The sequence below is a fragment of the Bos indicus genome, chromosome 6 (assembly GCF_029378745.1).
Source record: "Bos indicus isolate NIAB-ARS_2022 breed Sahiwal x Tharparkar chromosome 6, NIAB-ARS_B.indTharparkar_mat_pri_1.0, whole genome shotgun sequence".
Classification (NCBI taxonomy): domain Eukaryota; kingdom Metazoa; phylum Chordata; class Mammalia; order Artiodactyla; family Bovidae; genus Bos; species Bos indicus.
Window position 1 is genome coordinate 116,147,149 of NC_091765.1, and position 21,108 is coordinate 116,168,256.

Here is a 21,108-nt window from a genome sequence, read left to right on the forward strand (position 1 = left end):
CAGAGACATGGGTTCCATTCCCGATCGGGGAAGATCTTACATGCTGAGGAACGTGAATCCTGAGAGTCACAACTACCGAGCCTGAGCTCCGAAACAAGAGAGCAGTCTCTGCTCGCCACGACTAGAGAAAAGCCTGTGCAGCAACGAAGGCCCAGCACAGCCAATAAATAAATAAAAATTAAGAAGAAAAAAAAAGGCAAGATGTAAGTTGGTACAATAAACCGACGACAGAAACTTCCTCCGCTCACTTAACGTACTACTGGGCGCAGCACTTTCCTAGCCTCCCCTTCTCCCTGCCTACTGGTCAGTACTCATCACCCTTTTCTGACTTCAAATCATTTCCCACATCCCAGTTATGGGAATCATTTCCCACAATCCAGTTACCCTATCTTCTGCCAGGTCTTCTGGGTCTTCTAGCTAAAAACCCCAGTGGTGAGCCCACTCCTCCAACTGAGCCAGTGGAAACCCACTGGGCCGTCAGAAACTACGTTCACGTGGCAAGTGGACAGCTGCCAGTGCTTCGTCCTGTGTTTCTCAAAGCTTCTGCATTTACTCCAGTTTAAGAAAAAAATCTTAATAAACAGAACACATTCAGTAGTAGTGAAACAATTGCCAGTAGAAATTGTTTAAATAAAATTGGGCTGTAAAGCTCAGTTTATGCCTGTACCAAACTTCAGACCACTCCGGAGGGCTTCGTGTCCACTAACTCAGAGACGAGAGGTGCTTAGAGACACGTTCTATAAGATGGACTATGTAGTCAAGGTTCTTGAAGAGTCAGAAAGTGTTAAAACAACGCACAGTATTACTGTTATTAATCATATTGCATTAAGACTGCAGATCTGTTAATAACAGGTTCATTAAGGATCTTCACAATAATGACTTACCCTGTGCCCAAAAAGGTAAACATTTCAAACGCACTTAATCGCACTCATCAAGTGGCCTAACTTCTGACTCCATGTCCAGCACAAAGGGCACCTGGCCGACCCTTCAGGGAAGGCCTTCGATGGGCTGCGCTGCCGACTCAGGATCCGAGCTGGAGACCTCTACACGCTATTCACGGGCCAGATGGATGGAATAAACAGCCAGGAGGATCCTGGTCTGGGGCCCCAGGGAAGGCCCCTCTGCAGAAACTAGGTCTCCCCCTCTGACCACTTACAATTTCAGAACTGTCGGAAGGGGTCACGGCTGAATCGGGCCCCTCGGTGGTGGTCTGGGAGCTGTCGCTGATGGGCGAGGAGGCCTGGGTCCCGTCGTTCAGGTCCATGGCGGGGTCAGAAGGGACGGCGCTCATCTGGCTGGAGCTGTGGCTCAGGATGTCCTCCTCGTCCCCATCGGTGGCGGCGCTTGTCAAGTCACAGGCGGCCAGATCCACCGCGTCCGTCTGAAGCGTGTGCTGCGACCGGGGCTGCTCGGTGATGATGTCGTGACCCACAGAGTCGGCCGCTGAGCTGGCAGAGCCAGGCGTGGAGATCCCGGAAGAGGCAGCCAGCTCGCCTCCAACCTCACCCTTGACTGAGGCTGCAGACAAAGGAACATTCACTCTTCAAAGGGTCAGCAAGAGCAGACAACAGGGAACCGAATATTTGCAGAATACCCCCAAATTCACTGTCAGCACCTGTTTTAACTGCAAAACTTCCTTAAATACAGTGAAAATATGAACTAGTCAATTTCAAAAGCAAGACAAACAGTGCATCCTTCAAACATTTTGACTGGATTACTTTTCTTTTCCTCTATCACTATATTGATAAAATAAGGACCACAAGTAGCTATTTTTAAATGCTATAAATATTCCCGAGTGGCATTTCACCGCCAACTCTCAAGTTTGACAAGCAACATTTGTCAAACCACCTCCAGCTCTCAAGCTGCTGCTCCGTCCTGAGTACAGAGCAGCATGGAGACTCTGGTGATTCCCTGGCAGCCAGGTTGGGGTACAGGCGGGGTGCTCACAAGAGCTTGGAGCTTGGAGTAAGCGGCGCTCCGGAAGGTGGGCTTTCCATCTTCCCAGATCCCGTTCAAGACTCCTCAGCCAGTCCCACTCCCCTGGAGCATTAAGTTCACATTTCCCTAGTCTTTAACTCCCATTTAAAAAACATCACCCTACATAAGAACCCACACCAAGCTGTGAGCTATGTCACTCCTGGAGGCCAGGGGGTCAGTGAGCACTTGGGCACATGGATAGCTGTAATTTTTGTTTAATGTTTTAAGTTTATTTTTGTAATTTAAAAAGTCTACCCATTCCAGTATTCTTGGGCTTCCCTGGTGGCTCAGATGGTAAAGAATCAGCCTACAATGTGGAAGACCTGGGTTTAATCCCTGGGTTGGAAAGATTTCCCGGGAGGAGGCCATGGCAACCCACTCCAGTATTCTTGTCTAGAGAATCCCCATGGACAGAGGAGCCTGGCCTGGCAGGCTCCTCTGTCCATGGGGTTCTATTTTGTAAAATAAACCAGTAAATAAATAATCACCACTGAAAAGTATTCAGACTTTCTTTCCCTGTATTTCAGCCTTATTTTCAGTTATCTAAAAATATTCATTTGGCTAGGGTTATACAGACCAAACCCCTCTCAAATGGTTTTCATCTTTTCCATCTGTTACTGCGGTCTGTCACACTGACTGATTTGTGGACAGGGAAAAACCCCTGCCCCCAGGATACCCCTACTTGACTGCTTCCATGTTCACCAGCAACACTGGCCTGTAGTTCTGTTGTTACTGTAGCTTTGTCTGGTTTCAGTTTCAGGGGGATGGTGGCTTCACAGAATGAGTTTGGAAGTGTTCCTTCCTCTGCAGTTTTTGGGAACACTTTGAGAAGGGCGGGTGTCGACCCTTGTCTGACGTTTGGGAGAACTCGCCTGTGAAGCCCCTGATCGTGGACTCTGGCTGAGAGCGTCACTGCCACCTGCCACCTGCCGGCACTGGCTCAGATCCTCGGACCATCCTTAATCCCGTTTTCTTCCTCACACCCATGCAGTTCATGAGACACGTTACCCACCATGCCCTTCTCAACAAGACTTACACCCAGGGAGCATAAACCTAATTTTAAAACAGCTTGAAAACAGCATGTATTTGACATAGGAAAATATCCTATATAGGAAAACAGCAAATATTTGATCCAAGAAAACACACAGGTCGTGCTTCAAAGTGAACACTATGAAAGGCGCCTCAAGCGGGCTTCACGGCCGCCTCCAAGGAGCACGGCCCACTGCGGGGCAGAGCTCAGCGGAGAGGAGCAAGGGGCACACCGCTACCTGAGAAGGCGGGGCTGCTGCCCTCCGACCTGGGCTCCGAGTCGTCTTCCAAGGGCGCTGCTTCTCCAAAGAGCACTTTCCCTAGGGAAGGACACAGCAAGTCAGCGCTTGCTGAAGGAAGCACTCTGAAGAGCAGACAGCAGTGCGCTCCAAGAGGAAACGCGCTGGCACACTTAACCCTGCCATCAGCCTCTCATCACATCCACGCTTCCTGACTTCTCCACAGTGCTAATACGAAGTGCACACACATCCTGTTTAGAGTATTATTAAAATCAATGAACCTGTATGAAAAACAATTAAAAGCAATGATTCTTAATCTGTACCACAAAGTATTTTAATTATTAATATTAACTGACTTAAGACTACTGTCAGTGTTAAATAATTTATGTTACTATTTAACCTTTGGAGAAGGCAATGGCACCCCACTCCAGTACTCTTGCCTGGAAAATCCCATGGACGGAGGAGCCTGGTAGGCTGCAGTCCATGGGGTCGAGAAGAGTCGGATATGACTGAGTGACTTCACTTTCCCTCTTCACTTACATGCATTGGAGAAGGAAATGGCAACCCACTCCAGTGTTCTTGCCTGGAGAATCCCAGGGACAGGGGAGCCTGGTGGGCTGCCGTCTGTGGGGGTCTCACAGAGTCGGACACGACTGAAGCGACTTAGCAGCAGCAGCAGCAACACCATTTAACCTTAAAAATGTCAAGTTATAGCCAGAACCCATTCTATTAGCCGCCAGGATATTCACGTCATATCTCCAACAAAAAGTCACTTTTATTATCTTTTAACCTGAAGGATTTCTATTGCTGATAACCAGTACTCAAGTACTATATGATCTGGGAGGATGGAATAGTATTTCATCTTTAGCTAAATTCTAAAAATACATTTTACAGTCAATGGTTTCCAAATTATAATACGGAAAAAAGAAAACAACAGTCTTAACATGATTTAAGTGGGATCATTAAATCCTTATGGTTACTTTACATATAAATGTCATTAAATGACACTATCAAAATAATTACTGGCAAGTTCCAATTTCTAACTTCACTCCTCTTCAAAGATTAAGTCACAGGTGTGATACTTCCATAAATCTACACTGATGTGACTTTAAAGCCCTCCTCCCATCCAGGAAAAAGCAAAGGAAACTCAAGATCTAGATGAAACTAACACAGCAACCTGGCTTACCTATAAATAACATAGCCCTTTATTACAGAACAAGTGATTTACCTTGAGAAAGCAGATAACACTGCAACCTGTGAATTCAGAGTTAACGAAAGCAGCCTCCGTCCTTGCAAACAGCAGTCTGCAAATCTGTTCCAAGGAGTTCTCCCCACAAGGGGGCGAGGCCAGGCCACGCCCCCCACCCTCACCCTGATCTGACACCCAACAGCTCTGTCTCTCTCTCTCATATATTGGCGTATTTCACCTGAAAAGAAAGATCCTGCAGCTACGACAGCAAAGTATGACAACTGCAGCTCTACAGGACAACAGCAAAACACTCAAAAATAAAAAAGAGCCTGAGCACAAATTCCACATTCCAGCCCTCAGAAAACACTGCAACCTGAATCTGTCATCGCCTCGTCATCAGAAAGAGAACAAGAAACAAGGCAAGTGCTAGGGAAATCTGGTCACACGCCTTAAGTCTCCTCCTAGTCCAAGGAGAGAAACATGAGCTTTTGACAGAAGCCTTTCAGGTTTCAAGAAATCTCAGGGTTTTCCCCAAAATCTCAAACTTGAAAGGATCCCACATCATGATGATCCGTGCACGCATGTGTGCAAAACCGCTTCAATCGTGTCTGACTCCATGCAACTCCATGGACCACAGCACACCAGGCTCCTCTGTTCATGGGGATTCTCCAGGCAAGAATACTGGAGTGGAGTGCCATTTCCTTCTCCATATGATGACCCAAATATTGTTAATTCCAAGTATTCTAGGAAACATTTACCTAATCCAGCCAGGATTAGAATATTATTCCTATTAAGATCCCACTCAACACTACAAATAATATTAGGCATCAGACTGCCTCAATTAAACACTCAAGACATGAAACAGACTAGCATGTTACATGTAAAAAATTAGCTTTTTATGTCAATTTAAAAAAAAGGAGTCTTTTAGAATTTCAAAATAGAAAACAGCAATAGTTTTCTATGGAAATCTAGAGCAGAGGAAGAAAATGATTGGTGCTGTAAGAAATGATGTGTACCAAAACTTTCAGACCATATCAGAAGAACTTTGATTAAATAAAAATAATTATATCAGAAAACTTGGGTAGGTACAAAGGTAAATATGGCTGAAAAATGACAACCAGGCCCAAATAATTAACCAAACATTATCCCTGACTAATACCAAACAAGTTTCTTTGGGATGATGAGCTGCCTTTGCAAACAGAACACCCCCAGGAGCAGGAGTTGGCAACCAAATAAAGCTGTGCTGGAAGGCAGCTGTGCCCGTCAGCTTTGCATCATCTGTGCCTACCTTCCTGCCACAAGACACAGCTGCTGCCGCTGCTGCTGCTGCTGCTGAGTCACTTCAGCCGTGTCCGACTCTGTGCGACCCCACAGACGGCAGCCCACCAGGCCCTGCTGTCCCTGGGATTCTCCAGGCAAGAACACTGGAGTGGGTTGCCATTTCCTCCTCCAAAGCATGAAAGTGAAAAGTGAAAGTGAAGTCACTCAGTCGTGTCCAACTCTTAGCGACCCCATGGACTGCAGCCCACCAGGCTCCTCCATCCATGGGGTTTTCCAGGCAAGAGTACTGGAGTGGGGTGCCATTGCCTTCTCCGCAGGACAGAGCTGAAGCCCTGCAAAAAGAGGACTCTAAGGGCTACACCTGGCCCTTCACAGAAAACGTTTGCTGACACCTCACCTAAAGCGTGAGAAATTTATGACAGGGAATTTCCCTGGAGGTCCCGTGCTGAGCACTCAGTACTCTCACTGCCGGGCTTGGGATCAACCCCTGGTCCCAGAAGTCACACGGTGTGCCCTCCACCCCCCCAAAAAAGAGAGAGAAATTTACGATAAACCAATTCTGATCCACAAGTAACTTTCTGACGCCACCCAACAGGACTATTCGGGCCTGGTTATCAGATTTCAGCTGCATTTATACACACAATCACCATGCTGAGAAGAGGCACAGGCATAGCCAACTGCATCAGAGAAATACTGAAAAAGCAGGAAGATTCAAAACAATCATTTCTGAAATAATCACCTTTTTGTTTTCTTGAAAGGACAGGGCTGCATGAAGAACCCCCTCCAGCTGTAAGTCACAGAAAATGACAGGTGAGAATACAGTACAAGCGGCTGAGATCCAGAAACAATCAGAAAATCTTCAAGCTGGATTCAACTTTAGAAAATACATGAACGTTATTTCTACAGGTGGTGCTTAACCACCATCCTGTAACATAAAAACTGCATAACTTTAATTTCAATAACTTGAAAATTACATTAGCACTCAAAAATACAATTCTAAAGATGTGACCTAAAACGTCAAAAGAGCTCAAAGTGCATTTAGAAAGCCAAACTAAAAACATTAGAAAACCCAGATTACTTGGTCAACCAATAATCAAATAGACATTTTCATTAGACACAGTCATTAGAAATTAGATCACTGGACAGCAATCATTTTTGTCAGGCATGCACCCACAGGGAAAGGACAGCTCAGGACAAAGCCCAGTGGACAGGCACAGCGACAGATTCTCCGTGGGGCTCAGGCAGACGCTGTGACCACACGAGGCCGCGGGCAGACATCGCAGCCCTCCCTGGTCAGTACTGATGGTGAAGGCCACCTCGCCCGCGCTGCACTGAGCAGACCCCACGCGCCAGGCCTGGTGCGGCCGGTCCGCAGAGGCCCAGAAGCCTCCACTGCTCCAGACCTGGTCCAGAGGCTGCCACTCAGGGACCCCTGACTTCTAGCTCCCCGGGGACCAGTCCAAGTCAAGCAGGGGGATCTGCAGCAGCAGCATATGGTGGGGTCAGGGCCACGTAGTGCCCAAAAGCACAGGGAAAAAGAGCAAAGCGGGGAGAAGGGGCCGGAGGAGGAGGAGGGACAGAGGGCTGCCTAGAACCAGGCAGGACCACAGAGCAGAGCCCAGAGGGCAGCAAAGGCCTCGAGGGCCTCAGGAAGACCCCAGGATCTGTCACGGGCAAACAGCGCCAGTGCCGTCACTCTCCGACAGGTGAACTGCCACGTGGAGGCAGCCAAGTCCAAGTCAGGAGGCCAGGCATCCGTGCTGGCCTCACCTCACCCGCCTGCACCCCCCAGTCCCTGTGTGCAGGAGGAAGGACGACACCTGTGTCGTAGGCAACTCAGCCGCCCGTGGCTCACCAATACCGGCGCGAGTTTCAGGAGGGGTGCAGAGTCACGGCAGAGTGGACTCCAGAGTGGCCGTCCAAACGCCCTACCTATCAGCTCCACGATGCTCCCGCTCCGACTGCGGCTCCCGGGCTCATCCTTGGAGGCCGCGAGCTGCCGGACGCCGCCCGCCGTGGTCAGCGCGCGCAGGAGCTCGGGCGGCGGGGTTCGGAGGAGCTGCTGCAGCAGCTCCAGGGCCCCAGTCACGACGTTGTGGTCCTGGTGCTGGGTGTAGTGCAAGGTCAACTCGTACACCTAGAAACAGGAGCACCGCGTTACTGCCAGCCATGGCCCTGACAATGTCCCAGCCTCCAGGCTTTTTGCTTTTGTCTTCTGTTGTGAAAATGTGTGCCTTCTCCCCCTCAACACTTCTCTATCTCTTCTACCAGTGTAATGATTCACTTCCATGGTTTTCTAAAGTCCCGGGACTTTTTTCACGGTTATATTAATTCCTTAGAAATAAGCAGAGCACTTCCACAAGAGGAGAAGCATGGTAATGGAGAGCTCCATCTCCCTACACTGGGACCAGGAAAGGAGAATCAAGTCCCAAACACACCGTGCACACAGCTCCTCAGACACACAAACCAAGCAAACAGCACTGGCCACAGTGCACTGAGAAAGGGTTTCCAAAGCTTTTAAAGGCATCACACCACATGTGACACTGTGCCACAGTACATGAGCGTAATGGGCTTATCCCTTTCTTCTTCATTAGAGGTGCCAGATAATACACAGAGTGCCCAGTTAAATGCAAATTTCAGATAAATAATTTCAAAGTGTAACACTGAGCTGTGCGATTTCCAGCCTACTTACACAACAAGGTTACTGGTGATTTACTTGAAATTTAAGTAACTGGTGCCCTCTATTTTTATTTGCTAAGTTGGGCAGCCCTACCTGTGATATCATAGAATACGTATTTTTTTATAACGACAGTATAGCAGTGTATAAGGTAAGTCTTTGACTCATTTGATGTCTCTGCTTCTTCTGATGGGCACCTCCCAGCTCTAGGTCACAGGTCTGTGACCCCCAGTCTGCGGGCAAACCTGGCCACCAGCTATTCTGCACACAGTTTTCCTGGAACACAGCCGAGCATATACTGTCTGTGGTTGCTCTCCTGCTACGAGCTGGGAGTTGGCCCGTGACCCCTAATCAGCTCACAAGCTTAAGCTGTGATTACTGACCTGTCTGCTCTGAGCAAAGACTCTCCTGACTTCTTAGTCCATGGATGGAGGAAACGCATACCCTATGCTCCCTGACCTCATCTGCCTCCTCCCAAATTTTGAAGCATAGTCAGTGCTCTCGTGTTATTAAGGGCTGCATTTATACACTAAGATATAACTTCTTAAATCATGTGTGCTTTGCCTAGATGTTGAGTCTAAATACTGAATTAAAAAACCAGTATGTACCTCAAAATGCACACATTAACCTCATTCATGAAGAATTGATGCTTGTGAACTGTAGTGTTGGAGAAGACTCTTGAGAGTCCCTCAGACACTGGAGAGATCAAACCAGTCCATCCTCAAGGAAATCAGCCTGAATATTCATTGGAAGGACTGATCCTGAAGCTGAAGCTCTAATACTTTGGCCACCTGATGCAAAGAGCTGACTCATTAGAAAAGACCCTGATGCTAAGAAAGACTGAAGGCAGGAGGAGAAGGGGATGACAGAGGACGAGAGGGTTGGATGGTATCACCGATTCAATGGACATGAGTGAGCAAACTCCAGGAGACGGTGAAGGACAGGGAAGCCTGGCGTGCTGGAGTCCATGGGGTCGCCAAGAATCAGACACGACTGAGCGACTGAGCACCATTCACTGCAAAGCCTATTAATGTGACCGGGCCCAAGAAGAGAGGACTGTTTCACTATCACTAGTCCTGTGTCACTTGAAAGAGAATGTCCCAAGGGTAACAATTCAGTGAATTCTCTATTATTATAGTCTCATACTTGCTTAAAATCAGTCAACAATTTGCTCCAAAACTGCTAACAGTTTTCTCTGCTGTACCTTCCTGGTTTTCCTCCTCACACACACACACACACACATACACACATGCACCTTCCCTTGTTCCAGCTCTTAGTCATGACAATGGCCGCAGGGAGCTCCTGGGACCTCCCGTCTCTATGAAGAATCTGAACAGCCCACTGCACACGGTCATCTCAGAACTGCTTCCACCACATTCGTGGTTAGCTGTGTTTCCCAGGTTTCAGGGCTTTGGGATTTTTGCATCTGTTTCTCATTTTGCTAGAATGCATCTTCAAATAATTTTTTTTTTTAAAGCATACACAAAAAGAAAAAAAGTGTACATTAAAAGCAAAATGAATTCTTGCATATCTAGAAATATCTGTGTTTTGCCCAGACTTGCTTACCAATTTAGCCAGGCCCAGGATTACTTCAAATTCTATTTAAATATACCTAGCCAAACTACATTAGTTGAGTTGAAGTTCTTAATCAAATTAATTTAATTCAAAATGGCCATAAGTCAAAAGAATACAGATTAGATATGTTTGAGAGAGAATCTCACCTAGCTTGCTAACGTGACAAGGTGCCATAGCGTTTAATCACGTTGAAGAAATGTAACTATTAAGGAAGTCGGAAATCAATGAAACAGCGCCTCCCCAGCCCTTCCCTTAGCCTCCCAGGACTGCTGTTCTCCTAGTTCAGCACAGCTTTCCGCACACCTCTCACGGCATCTTCCCCCAGCACCCCAGCTGACCTGGGAGAGCCTGGACGCCTCTGCTCGCCAGCTCGCCCTTGCCCACACACTCAGTCTCTCAATCCGTGGCCCTGGCGAAGGCCACAGTCCGCAAAGCTCTCTCCTCCCAACTTTCTGTCTCTGGTCAAAGCCTACTCTCCCCAAAGCATCATCAGCTATTAACGGCCTGTCCACGGCCCCCGCACCACACACGCTACAGAACACCAGCCCTCCCACCGTGCTATTTAGTGAAAGCCTGCCTGCCTCCCCCACGAGGCCAATGGTCTCCAAACATTTGACTAAGAAGCCTCTTTAAAAAAAAAAAATCAGAAAAAAATTCTGAGTATGCAGCCCCAATAATATTTGTTTTAAAATACTGTCCAGGTAGTACTGAACTCAGATATTACGCATGTTATAAAACATGCACTGACTCTGACAAGCGTCTCACTCCAGTTACTGGTTTACAGGAAATACAGACAGCAAAGAGAACTGTTAACTCACACAGTGGAGAGTCAAGGAATAAAAACAAGATTGCCAGGAGTTCCACAGGACTGATGATCCGATTCTTCAAAAACTGAACTCTAAGAGAAATTAGACACAGAAGGGGACCAAGAGATCAAAGAGACGGACATCCTTCACAGCCAGTCTCATCTGGATGCTGGTTCCAAAGAGCGGAAGAACAAAGTGACAGGGATGTGTAGGTATCTGATGCTAAGCAAATGTTCTTTTCTTCAGGTGTGACAAAGGCATTGCCCTTAAAATTAGAAACACAGAGTCCTCACCTACAGGGCCCCACGTGAGACACCTGCGGATGAAGTGACACCGAGGCTGGGATTCATCCCCAAGGGGCTTATGGAATCATCTTGGAAAGCTTGTAAGAACACCTTTGTTTTACTCCGCTGTCCCACCATACAAAGGTCGAGGACCTGGGGTCATGACCCAGGGTCTGAGTCAGCAGCTCCAGCTCCAGAGTGCACAGTCCTAACTCTCTGTTCTCGGTTCCGCTGCTTCTCTTCCAAAGGAGCCGAGTTTCTGAACGCTGGTCCTGTCTGCACAGGCATCGGAGTGAAGCTCGGGGGCTGCCTACCTGGACGAGCTGCTCCGTCGAGGGAGAGACTTCCATCTCTTTCCGCGTCACCCCAAAGCTGCCTTTCAGGCTTGTGTCCTTGACCTGCTGCTGCAGCAGGGGCACCAAGTACCTCAGCGCGAGCAGGACGCCGAGAATCAGGAGGGTGGGGTGCTCCCCCTCCCCGGGGACCAGCAAACCTACAAAGGCAGCAGCGAGCCTGTCACAGCGGACCCGCTGCTGGGAGCCCATGGCGCCCTCTGCTAACAGGAAGAGACCCAAGAGGTACCCTGAGGCTGGGGGGACACAGATGGCACGAGCATCACTACAGAAAAGCACACGGCCTCGAGCAGAGACCCAGGGGCGCCGCTGGGGGAGACACTTGGCCCCTTGGCTCAGCAAGGCCCCGCACAGCGAGGGGAAACCAGGCAGCTCTCTTGCATCCGCTGCCCAGGTGCTGCCCGCGCCACCTGCCGGGACCGATTCCCACCACCGCCCCCAGGCGGGAGGCCTGGTCAGCAGGCCTACAGCCGTCCAGACGGCCTGCGGCTCGGGCTCCCTGCATCCAGGGCCTGCACAGAGGCCGTGAGGCGTGCGGCCTGGAAGGCCAGTCCCAGGAAGGCTCCCACCCCACCCCGCTGGCTCTCGTTGGGCCGGCGCATCCACGCTGCTGCCCCAGGGAGGAGGGCGGGGAGAGGCTTCCCCAGGCCTCACGCCACCCCCTCGGGCGCGCCTGTACACTTCCCCATCAGCCAGGCTGAAGGACCCCGTCAGGAAGCTGAGGAGGGGCTGCCTGACCGTAAAAGAATTTCAAAGGCCTATCTCGGGAAGCTGCCAGGGGCCCCCACACCCCGGGGCGAGGCACTGGCCGGTCGGGCCTCACCTAGGAGCACGCTGAGCAGCCAGCTGTAAAAGTACTGCGTCCTCCTGGAGTGCTGGCAGATGCTGACCACCGAGCCCGCTGCTGTCCGCCGCACAGTTGGGGAGCTGGACTTCAGGTTCGAGATGAAAGCCTTCAACAGAACCTGTGGAAGCCAAACCCAAGTGGGCGGAAGATGAGGCTCGGGGAAACTCAGCACATATTTCAGAGAAGCATGACCTGCTCCAAGTTCTCGCAAAGTATAAAGCATTAACCACTTGAGACTTTTCCAGAGCCAAATGGAAACCCTTCAAGTGTGGGATACCTCAGAGCTATATGTGTGTGCAGACTCTTCACTTCTTTATGAACTGCAAGGAGGGCCCTGCTTAGCATCTACGTCCCTATATCAGAGTGAAAGCCTTCATTTCTACAAAACATGTCCCCGCAAGGCCTACGGCCAGGGTCAGTGAGTTTTTACTGTTGTTTAGTTGCTGAGCTGTGTCTGACTCTTTGCAACCCCATGGACTATAGCCCGCCAGGCTCCTCTGTCTATGGGATTCTGCAGACAAGAACACTGGAGTGGGTTGCCATTTCCCTCTCCAGGGGATCTTCCCGATCCAGGGATCAAACTCATGTTTCCTGCGTTGCAGGCAGATTCTTTACCACTGAGCCATGTGGGAAGCCCAGGGTGAGTGAGTAGTGCTGTGTAAAATAAATGCAATTAAAAAAAAAAATCAACAAATAATGAAGTCCAGGAGGAGAATGCCTAAATGACAGCTTGTCAACTTGCTGCTAAAGCCACTAAGAGACACTCTCAGGTCTGGAAACGTGCAATACGGCTGAACTGAGACCACACACTCAAAGTTATCTTCCTAAGAAATCAGAGAAGGAGACTTTGTTACCGTGCCTCCAAAGGACACAGTGCTATACTTCTAGCGATGGCCATTTAAGTCTTCACAAAAATATCCAAAGAATGAAAGGGGGTGACTACGCAGCTGCATGAGCTTGGTGACCATGCTACTTAAGAACACCTATCCCCATCACTCTGAGCAGTGACCTGGCCCTGTTACTGCTGGGTGCGTGCAGAGCGCGGCTGAGCAGTCAGAGATACGCAGACGCCACCGGGGAAGGTCTGCCTGTCAGCAAACCAGCACAACTTAGCAGAGCAGCATCCGACTTGTAAGCGAGCTTCTCCTAACAGTGTGGCTAGCACTAACTGGCTCTCAGGGATCACTGACACTCTGTGAATTCACAGATCAGAGCTCTGGAACCAGAGAGGGGAGGACCAGACCCCCAGCCACATGACACCCCCAGGAGACCATGGCCAACAGTTTCTCCTCAGAGACAACACCTGGAGAGAAACCGCTCAACTTATTTCTGACACACTCTTAGCTCCAAACAGAGAGCATCTTAAAGAACTCCTTTCAGTGAGATCACACACATACATCATCTTGGAAACAGTAAGTCAAGACTCATTCTGACTAGTGCAAACTTCTAAGCAGAATGAAAACTAAACATTACTATGATGAGTCAGCCCACGTTGAACCTCAAGTTTGGAATAATAATAAAATTGAATCTGCGAGCTCCAGGGGGCGTTCTTGGGTCCAAATGCCACAGTCCTGAGAAAGCCTTGTAAAGGCAGCTGGTGGGAGGTCCCCGCACTGTCCTTAAAGGTCTTCTCATGAGGAGGAGGAAGCATAATAGATGGTAGGGTAAGATAGTTCCACTCTTCTAAACACCGACAGGACATGTATTTAGAGCACTTCAAAAGAAAAGAGACACAAAAACCATTCCACTTTGGAGTCAAGAGCACTTCAGGGAATGGAAACAGAAATTCAACCAAATGCGGCAGCAGAGTGTACTCAGCAGACGATGTCACTGAAAAGCACGACCGTTCCAGTCCGGCGGTACAGGGAGCTGCCAGGATCACCCGTGCCAGCGATGACAAGCTGTGCACTGCCCAGCACTTGGCACAGCTCTGCGGTGTCTGCCGAAGTGGCAACATCCACCCTCACACCCGACAGCTGCCGTTCCAGGTGTCACAACCTGTGCTCCAGGAGACCCGCACGAGCACGGCGCGGCAGCATTCGGGACATCAGCACTTCAGGCGACCCCCGGTCCAGGGTCCAGAGCAGTAAAAGGGCCGGCTGCATCACACTCACCCAAGGGAACGCTCGCAGCTCCAAAACCGCAAGATCTAGTGACACACGGCGACAGGCAAGACTCTCACAAGTTTAGTGCTGCGCAGAAGAGACCAGACTGAGAGTACATGCCCCAAGGTCCTCACGGCTACGGCTCACACGCTGCGACTTACATACTTACATACCGTAAGGTTCTCCACGGCTACAACTTAAAGACAGACCCCCTGGCATTAGACGCCAGGTCAGTGTGACCAACCCTGGAGAGGAAGGAGGGAACGCAGACAGGGAGAGGCTGGGAGAGGCCCCTGGGTGCCGCTAACGTTGCACGTGCAGACCTGGGTGGCGGCCGCAAGCACAGTCTCGCTTTGTGGCCCCTAGCTGAGGAGGCATGTGTCGCCCACGTGCTGTGTCTTCATTCCACATCAGCCAAAGAAAAGCTCGAGAGTCTCCACACCTAACACAACAGGGCTCCTGTCAGGAAGCTTCTGATCAAACCTGCTGGTCAGAACCGTGGACGTCTACCACCCAGACAACCCACAGGAACCTGGGCACAAGGTGTCACATGCATGAACTCACAGGGGTAAAAAGAACAGGACGGGGGCAACGGCAGACGAGAGGCATTCGCAAATGCGGAAGCTAGACGGCAAACAAGAGGAAACTGAGTGAGTGGTCCCCAGAGAGGTGCTCCTACACGAGCCTGTTTAGGAGCTGGGGAGAAGGACCGAAAGCCACCGCCCAAAGCAAGCCCAGCCACGGAGTGCTACGGAGAGCTCGGGTGCGGGGGCACCAGAGACCCGTGAGCGTGGCCTGGGCGTGGGGACAGACAGCTGCATGCCGGGCTGCTCCTGGGACATGGGCACCGCTCCCCATCTCCTGCAGAGGCGGGATCCCGGAGAGGCCGCCAGAGCAGAGGACGGACGCCAGCACCGAGAAAAGAGAGGAACTGAGGAAAAGTCTGCCTTCTGACCACTGAGACTGTCCACACAGCCCCTCTCTAGCAGTAAGCCTAGAGAGATGGGCACCCGGCAGCTGGCAAGCAGGCTTCTGCTGGGGGGCCAAGATGCTGTAAGACAGGCCCAGGGAGCCCTACCAGGCTGCTGCAGCGGCGGCTGGAGGACCCACGACGGCCAGGGGAAGAATCAGGTCCGGTCAACCAGCCTTCGTGCGCACAAGTGCAGAGACACGCTCACAGCGCCAGGAGAAGGTGTGACAAGGTGGGGAGCGCCAGAGAGTAATAAGCACACGAAAAAGAGGCAACTGCTGACTCCAGAAATAGCGAAACGCTATACAAAGAAATAAGCACAGCACAGCACAGCACAGGACCAGCTGTGACCGCCACTCAGGCGCAGTAACATACACACCCAACACTTACATCACTGTGGTGGAAGATGGGAGAAAGGTTAGCGCTAAACACACCTTCCCCACTGTGAAACATACACATAAAACCCCCAAAACCTGCAATGTAAGCATGTGATTTAGAAATGTAGAGGGAAGTACCCAGAGAAACTCTGGCACAGGACTGGCCCACTAAGAGGAGAAGGCCAGGACTCTTGGCAACCCTCAGGGCGTGTGCCCGGACACTCTGAACAGGACCCGAGAGAGGGGATGAAGACTGCCGGCAGGGGCGCAAACAAACAGGAGGCTGAGCGGCGCCCCGGCCGCGGGCACTCACACTCAGAGGACGCCGTCGGGGTGCCGGCTCCGCCTGCAGTTCAGGGACCGCCGCTGGCTTCAATCAGGCTAGGCAGTCAAGCCTGGACACCAAAACCAGTCTGCTCTGGCAAAATGCCTTTTGAATTTGCTTCTATAAACTGTCTCCCTGCTCAACTTTTCACCCCACAGTGAGAAGGCAGAAGGGGAAAGAGGCCCTTTGTGTGCCTTCAAGAATTCAAAGAATTATAATCCAAATTATGAAGCACTCTCAAATGCCTGTCTGTACAAAAGGGCGACTCCCACTAAGACTCATTCACACGCTTGTGGCTTGAGGCAACGCTCATACCTTAATCTCATTGTCGTTCGCAAAGTTGCCAAAAGAAGCCATAATTTTAGGGATCGCTGCCGCCAACGTCTCCTGAACAGACTCCTCAGGTCTCTTGCTTGTGCGTGTCAGGCAAGGCAACAAGTTCACCAAGTACGGCCTGCGGTGGGAGAGGAACACCTGTTACTCTTCCAAGTCTACCTTAATGAGAAACACGAGTGGTCAGCTCAGTACCTGTTAGTTTTTATATGCCAGAGTCCTTCCTGGAAAATAAACAAACCTCAGCGGGAAGACTCAGTGCAGATGAATCAATAGCTTGTTTTTAAAATTCTCTGCAGTAAATTATTACAGCTATTAAAACAGTCAGATTTTAAATTAGAAAATAACAGAAAGAAAGCACCAAGAAATGAGAATGGAGCTTTCTTAAATAGGGAGGACTGCACAGTTTTTTTCTAAGCATTCCCACTGAATAAGGCCTTGGTGAGAAGCCCCAGCCCCGAGAGAGCAGCGGGCAGTGCGGGCCTGGAGAGGAGCAGTCCCAGGACAGGCGCGCTGGGCGCAGGCAGGGCGCCCTCTAGAGGCAGAGACAGGCAGCAAGCAGCGGCTCCCCTGGCACTGCACAGGGAGGGAGACGGGCCCTCCGAGAAAGAGATGGCCCAAGGGGAGAGCATGCCAGACATCACAACAACACACGCTCAACTTTCCAGAGAAGCCAAGGGGGTCAGTGAGTCAACAGTGTCTGCGGGGACGGGGGCTCTGGGGCCAGGTCTCCCTGGGCCTTGTACGGAGTCTGGACTTATCTGAACAGCTGTGGGAAATGAGTGGCAAGTTCAAGTAAGGGAATGGCATGACCCAATCATAGATTTTAAGGTCTCTTTGGCTTCTATGTGGAAAACCTGGGATGCATTGCTTCAGACATATATTAATAAGAAGTTTCCAAACTACGGACAGTAAAGGAGCGAGGTTACATGGAGGGATTCCCCTGGTGACTGTATGTCCACATCGTGTAAGATTCGTATCACACTCTGACCCCGTGGGACAGATCTTTGGTGTCAAAGGAGAGGGTTTCTGCCACGCCACCAGTCCCGCAGGGACAGAGCCAAGGTATCCATGGACGTCAGCACATCTTGCCGGTCACAGAGACGAGAAAGGAGTTAAAACGGTGGTCCTTCCTTTGGTTTTCAATCCATTAAGAAAGAGAGACACAGATGTAAAGAACAGACTTTTGGACTACATGGGAGAAGGCGAGGGTGGGATGATCTGAGAGAATCGTGTATAGCTGAAACATGTACATTACCACACGTGAAACATGTGAACAGTGCAAGCTCGGTGCGTGAAGCAGGGCGCTCAAAGCTGGTGCTCTGGGACAACCCACGGGATGGGTGGGGAGGGAGGTGGGAGTGGGGTTCAGGATGGGGGGACAGGTTCACCGTGGGTGATTCATGTCGACATGTGGCAAAAACCACTACAACATTGTAAGGAAATTATCCTTCAATCAAAATAAACTAATGAATTAAAGAAAAAGATACAATTGTTTCAATCAGTCAAAACTTTCTTCACAGTGTCTATTTCTAACCCACGTGATAGACAAAGACAGTTTTCTGTAGTCCCTACGGTGAGCAGTAGTGAGGCGGCGCGCACTCTGCGCCCGCCGACAAGCATCTCCTCGGCAAGCCCCGGGCAGACCCCGTCAGCGGGGCTGGGCCACAGCAGGGCCCGACAGGGACGCCCTGCTGTGCTGGGACTCGGCTCCTGCGTCCCTTGGGGGAGGGTGGGCAGAAAACGAACCAATGTGAGACAGCGTTTCAGAGCCATGGCTGCTGTGAGGGAAAGGAAGCGGACATGCACTGCAGCAGGACCGGAGGAGGTGGACGGCTTCAGACAGTGGCGTCGGGGAAGACCTCCAGAGAGACGGCTTTTGAGCCGAGACGGGAAGAGGCCACGGGAGCTGGCCCCCGACCAAAACAGCAGTAACAGCGATGACCCAAAGCGTCCACTTCACCTGCATTTCTGAGGCCGGACCAGGTGAGCCAGCTCGGCAAACCTCCAGAGGGCAGCGCGCAGGCTCCGAGGGGCGCCGTTCTGAGGGAGTGAAGAGCAGAGAGTTACGCGGAGGAGCCGCAGACTGCAGGCGTCAGCAGGACCTCAAACACACAAAAGCGCCTCTCGCCGCCCGCTCCCATCTCTAGAGAAAAGGCCGTTCAAGCCTGCACCTGCTTTTGACATTTTAAGGTTTAATGGGATGAAATTATAAAGATTTTTCTCTTAAAACTACCATTTTAAGTCCCATCTCATTTAACAAATAATGAGGAGCAACTTCCTGAGGAAAAGTAAAACAACAGAGTCTACTTTACCAAACAGCATTTGTTTCCTTCTAACATTTTTACTTCTCAAGTAAAAGAAATTTTCATACACTGCTCAATACAGGGGATCAACAGACTTTCCTCAATAATGAAAAACAAAAACCTACCTTTTTAATTTCCTTATAGAGTTCTAGCTGCAACCTCGGAAGATTAGAATCCATCAAAGCCTACAAGAAAACACAAGAGATCTGCTCACGGAAGGCACAGTCTACCAGCAGTTCTGAGAGTGGCGGTGAAGGGCAGTGGAGCGGGCGTGCTGCGGTCCACGGGGCCACAGTCGCACACCACTGGGCGACTGAACGCAGCAACAGAGCAGCTCTAAAGAAATCCAAAGGGCAACTAAAAGTTCAATTTGGACGCAAAGGAGAATATAATAGCAACTAAATTGAAGACTTGTTCATTAAGAAAGAAGTATATGTATGCAGGCAGCTACCAACTAGACACAGGTCATTCACTATAATATTTAAAAAGGAAGGAAAAGAATGTTCATTACAATCGAATACTACATAATATCAAAATTAAATGGCAGATAGTTCAAATTCACTCTAAAGCTCTTATGTTCAATTAAAGTACATCCTTTAATCATTTTTAATCATTAAAGCACATTCTTTAATCATCATTTTTTATGATGATCCAACATAAGCAATGCCCTGGAGTCTGCAGAGCCAGCGGGGCAGGAGGCAGATACCCAAGGTCAAAGCCCTGATTCTGGCATGGGGACACTCCTCTCCACGCAGAAGCTGCATCCTTCCCAAAGGTCTGGTCCTCCCATGATGCACGGGTGCTCCCCACCTCAGGGCCCCAGCGACACACGAATCTGCTGGAACCACAAGCTCCTCAGAGCCCTACCCCTGTTGCTCGATTACAAGTCAAACCAAAAAACAGCCACACGGGCAACTTCAACCCAGCAATAATGGCTGATGGCAACCACCAGTAGGGACAGAGTCCATGCTGGAGATGGCTCCAAAGACGGAAAGGCCTCTGTGCCCCACTCTCAGCCCTGAGAGCCCGCTCCTCCGAAACGGCAGTGCCAACAGCCTGGTCACAAGAAGCGAGGAAGACGTAATGAAGCTGGAAGAAGCTAGGGGAGACGTACCCAAGCCTCCACAAAAAGCCCTCTGCCTTTCCTATGATATAAGCATGTGACATCTGTAGACCAACTGGTCTTTGCAAAGCTCACAGAGGCTCAGCGAGCTTGAAAATCAAAACAGGGTCACATTCTGGGAGGTTCTGAATAATGCCTCGGATATTTTAAAATTCTAACGCTACTGTTTCAGTTTGTACTACAATCCCCTAAACAAGCACATCAAAACGGACAAGTATATAGTAAAACACTGCTTGGCCAGTAAAACTAAAAGGCATATCCGAGTTTTGTTTCACTTTATAAATGTTTTATAAGCTAATGTCAAATGTATTTTATTACAAGAGAAAAGTACACTCCAAAGCTGTGAAACACCAGTGAATAGGCGCTCACAGTCACCGGCGATGCTAATATGCCCCCGACCCTCCCTGCTCCTGTCCCCACCCCGACACCGGGGACACAAGCCGCCAGGGCCAGCCCGTGACAGTCCCACCCCTGCTCCTCACTCGAACCCCAGCACCTCCTACTGGTTCAGGGGCCCCCTCTCTTCCCTGGACACTTAGCCTCCCTCCGGATTCCGGGCACACAGCCTCTCTCCTGTCCAAGGCAGGTTACAAGGCACCACCAGGCTACTTGAACTACCTGGTTGCAAATCTTCGAGAGCTCTTCCCTTTCTTCATTCTCTACCAAATAAAGTACAAACCCCTTGAACTGATCCTCAACATCTCCCGTTCTCTGGCAGAGTCCCCCTCCCCTGTGAGTCTGCAAGGGTAAAGAAGGTCCTATGGGACGTCCCTAGAGCACGCCTTGCTCCCACTGCAGTGGGGCACGGGTTCAAGTGGGGCACGGGTTCGATCCCTGGTTGGGGAAACCAAGACTGCGCATGCCGCACAGCAAGCCAAAAAAAGAGAAGGTCCTAAATCTTTTCATTCACCTAATTGCCACCACCTCCAGGGAGCCTCCTCTGCCTCCCCAGACAGAAATCACCTCCGCCTCTAGACTGCAGTGATGAGCTGCCAACATCTCCCAGAACTCAGAGCTTACACCATGCATTCAGCCATTTCCGTACAAACATGCTTCCCATCTGAGACTGCATTATCTGAAGGCAGGAGCACACTGTCAGCGGAACCCCCAGGATGGCTGGGGATACAAACCAGGAGAAGGGCAGAATGAGAAAAACAAGGGCCGTTTTCCAAGGCAGTAAGAATTATGAAAGAAGCACTTCATCTTCAATAACATCAAAAAACAGGAAAAGGGAAAAGTAGATTAAAGCTACAGGGATCTCAGACTCTGCACCGGGAAAGCCTGAGCAAAGAGGACAGGCGTTTCCCGCGCT

At 50.2% G+C, this 21,108-nt stretch overlaps 1 protein-coding gene across 3 annotated transcripts in view; it reads right to left on the minus strand.

Annotated features, from left to right (window-relative positions):
• Positions 1-21,108, minus strand: part of HTT (huntingtin) — a 125,501-nt gene that overhangs the window by 77,782 nt on the left and 26,611 nt on the right. For 2 of the 3 annotated variants that reach the window (XR_011567014.1, XM_019963246.2), the window contains exons 4-12: positions 18,799-18,858; positions 18,331-18,410; positions 16,350-16,488; positions 12,234-12,375; positions 11,372-11,550; positions 7,648-7,852; positions 6,455-6,502; positions 3,246-3,326; positions 1,157-1,518 (exon numbers count right to left, since the gene is read on the minus strand). Coding sequence is in view for 2 of the 3 variants with exons in the window: in XM_019963246.2 (XP_019818805.2) it covers positions 1,157-1,518; positions 3,246-3,326; positions 6,455-6,502; positions 7,648-7,852; positions 11,372-11,550; positions 12,234-12,375; positions 16,350-16,488; positions 18,331-18,410; positions 18,799-18,858 (1,296 nt within the window). In the remaining variant the exon portion in view is untranslated. The remainder of the gene's footprint in view (positions 1-1,156; positions 1,519-3,245; positions 3,327-6,454; positions 6,503-7,647; positions 7,853-11,371; positions 11,551-12,233; positions 12,376-16,349; positions 16,489-18,330; positions 18,411-18,798; positions 18,859-21,108) is intronic. The other variant, XM_070790927.1, reaches the window with a different exon arrangement.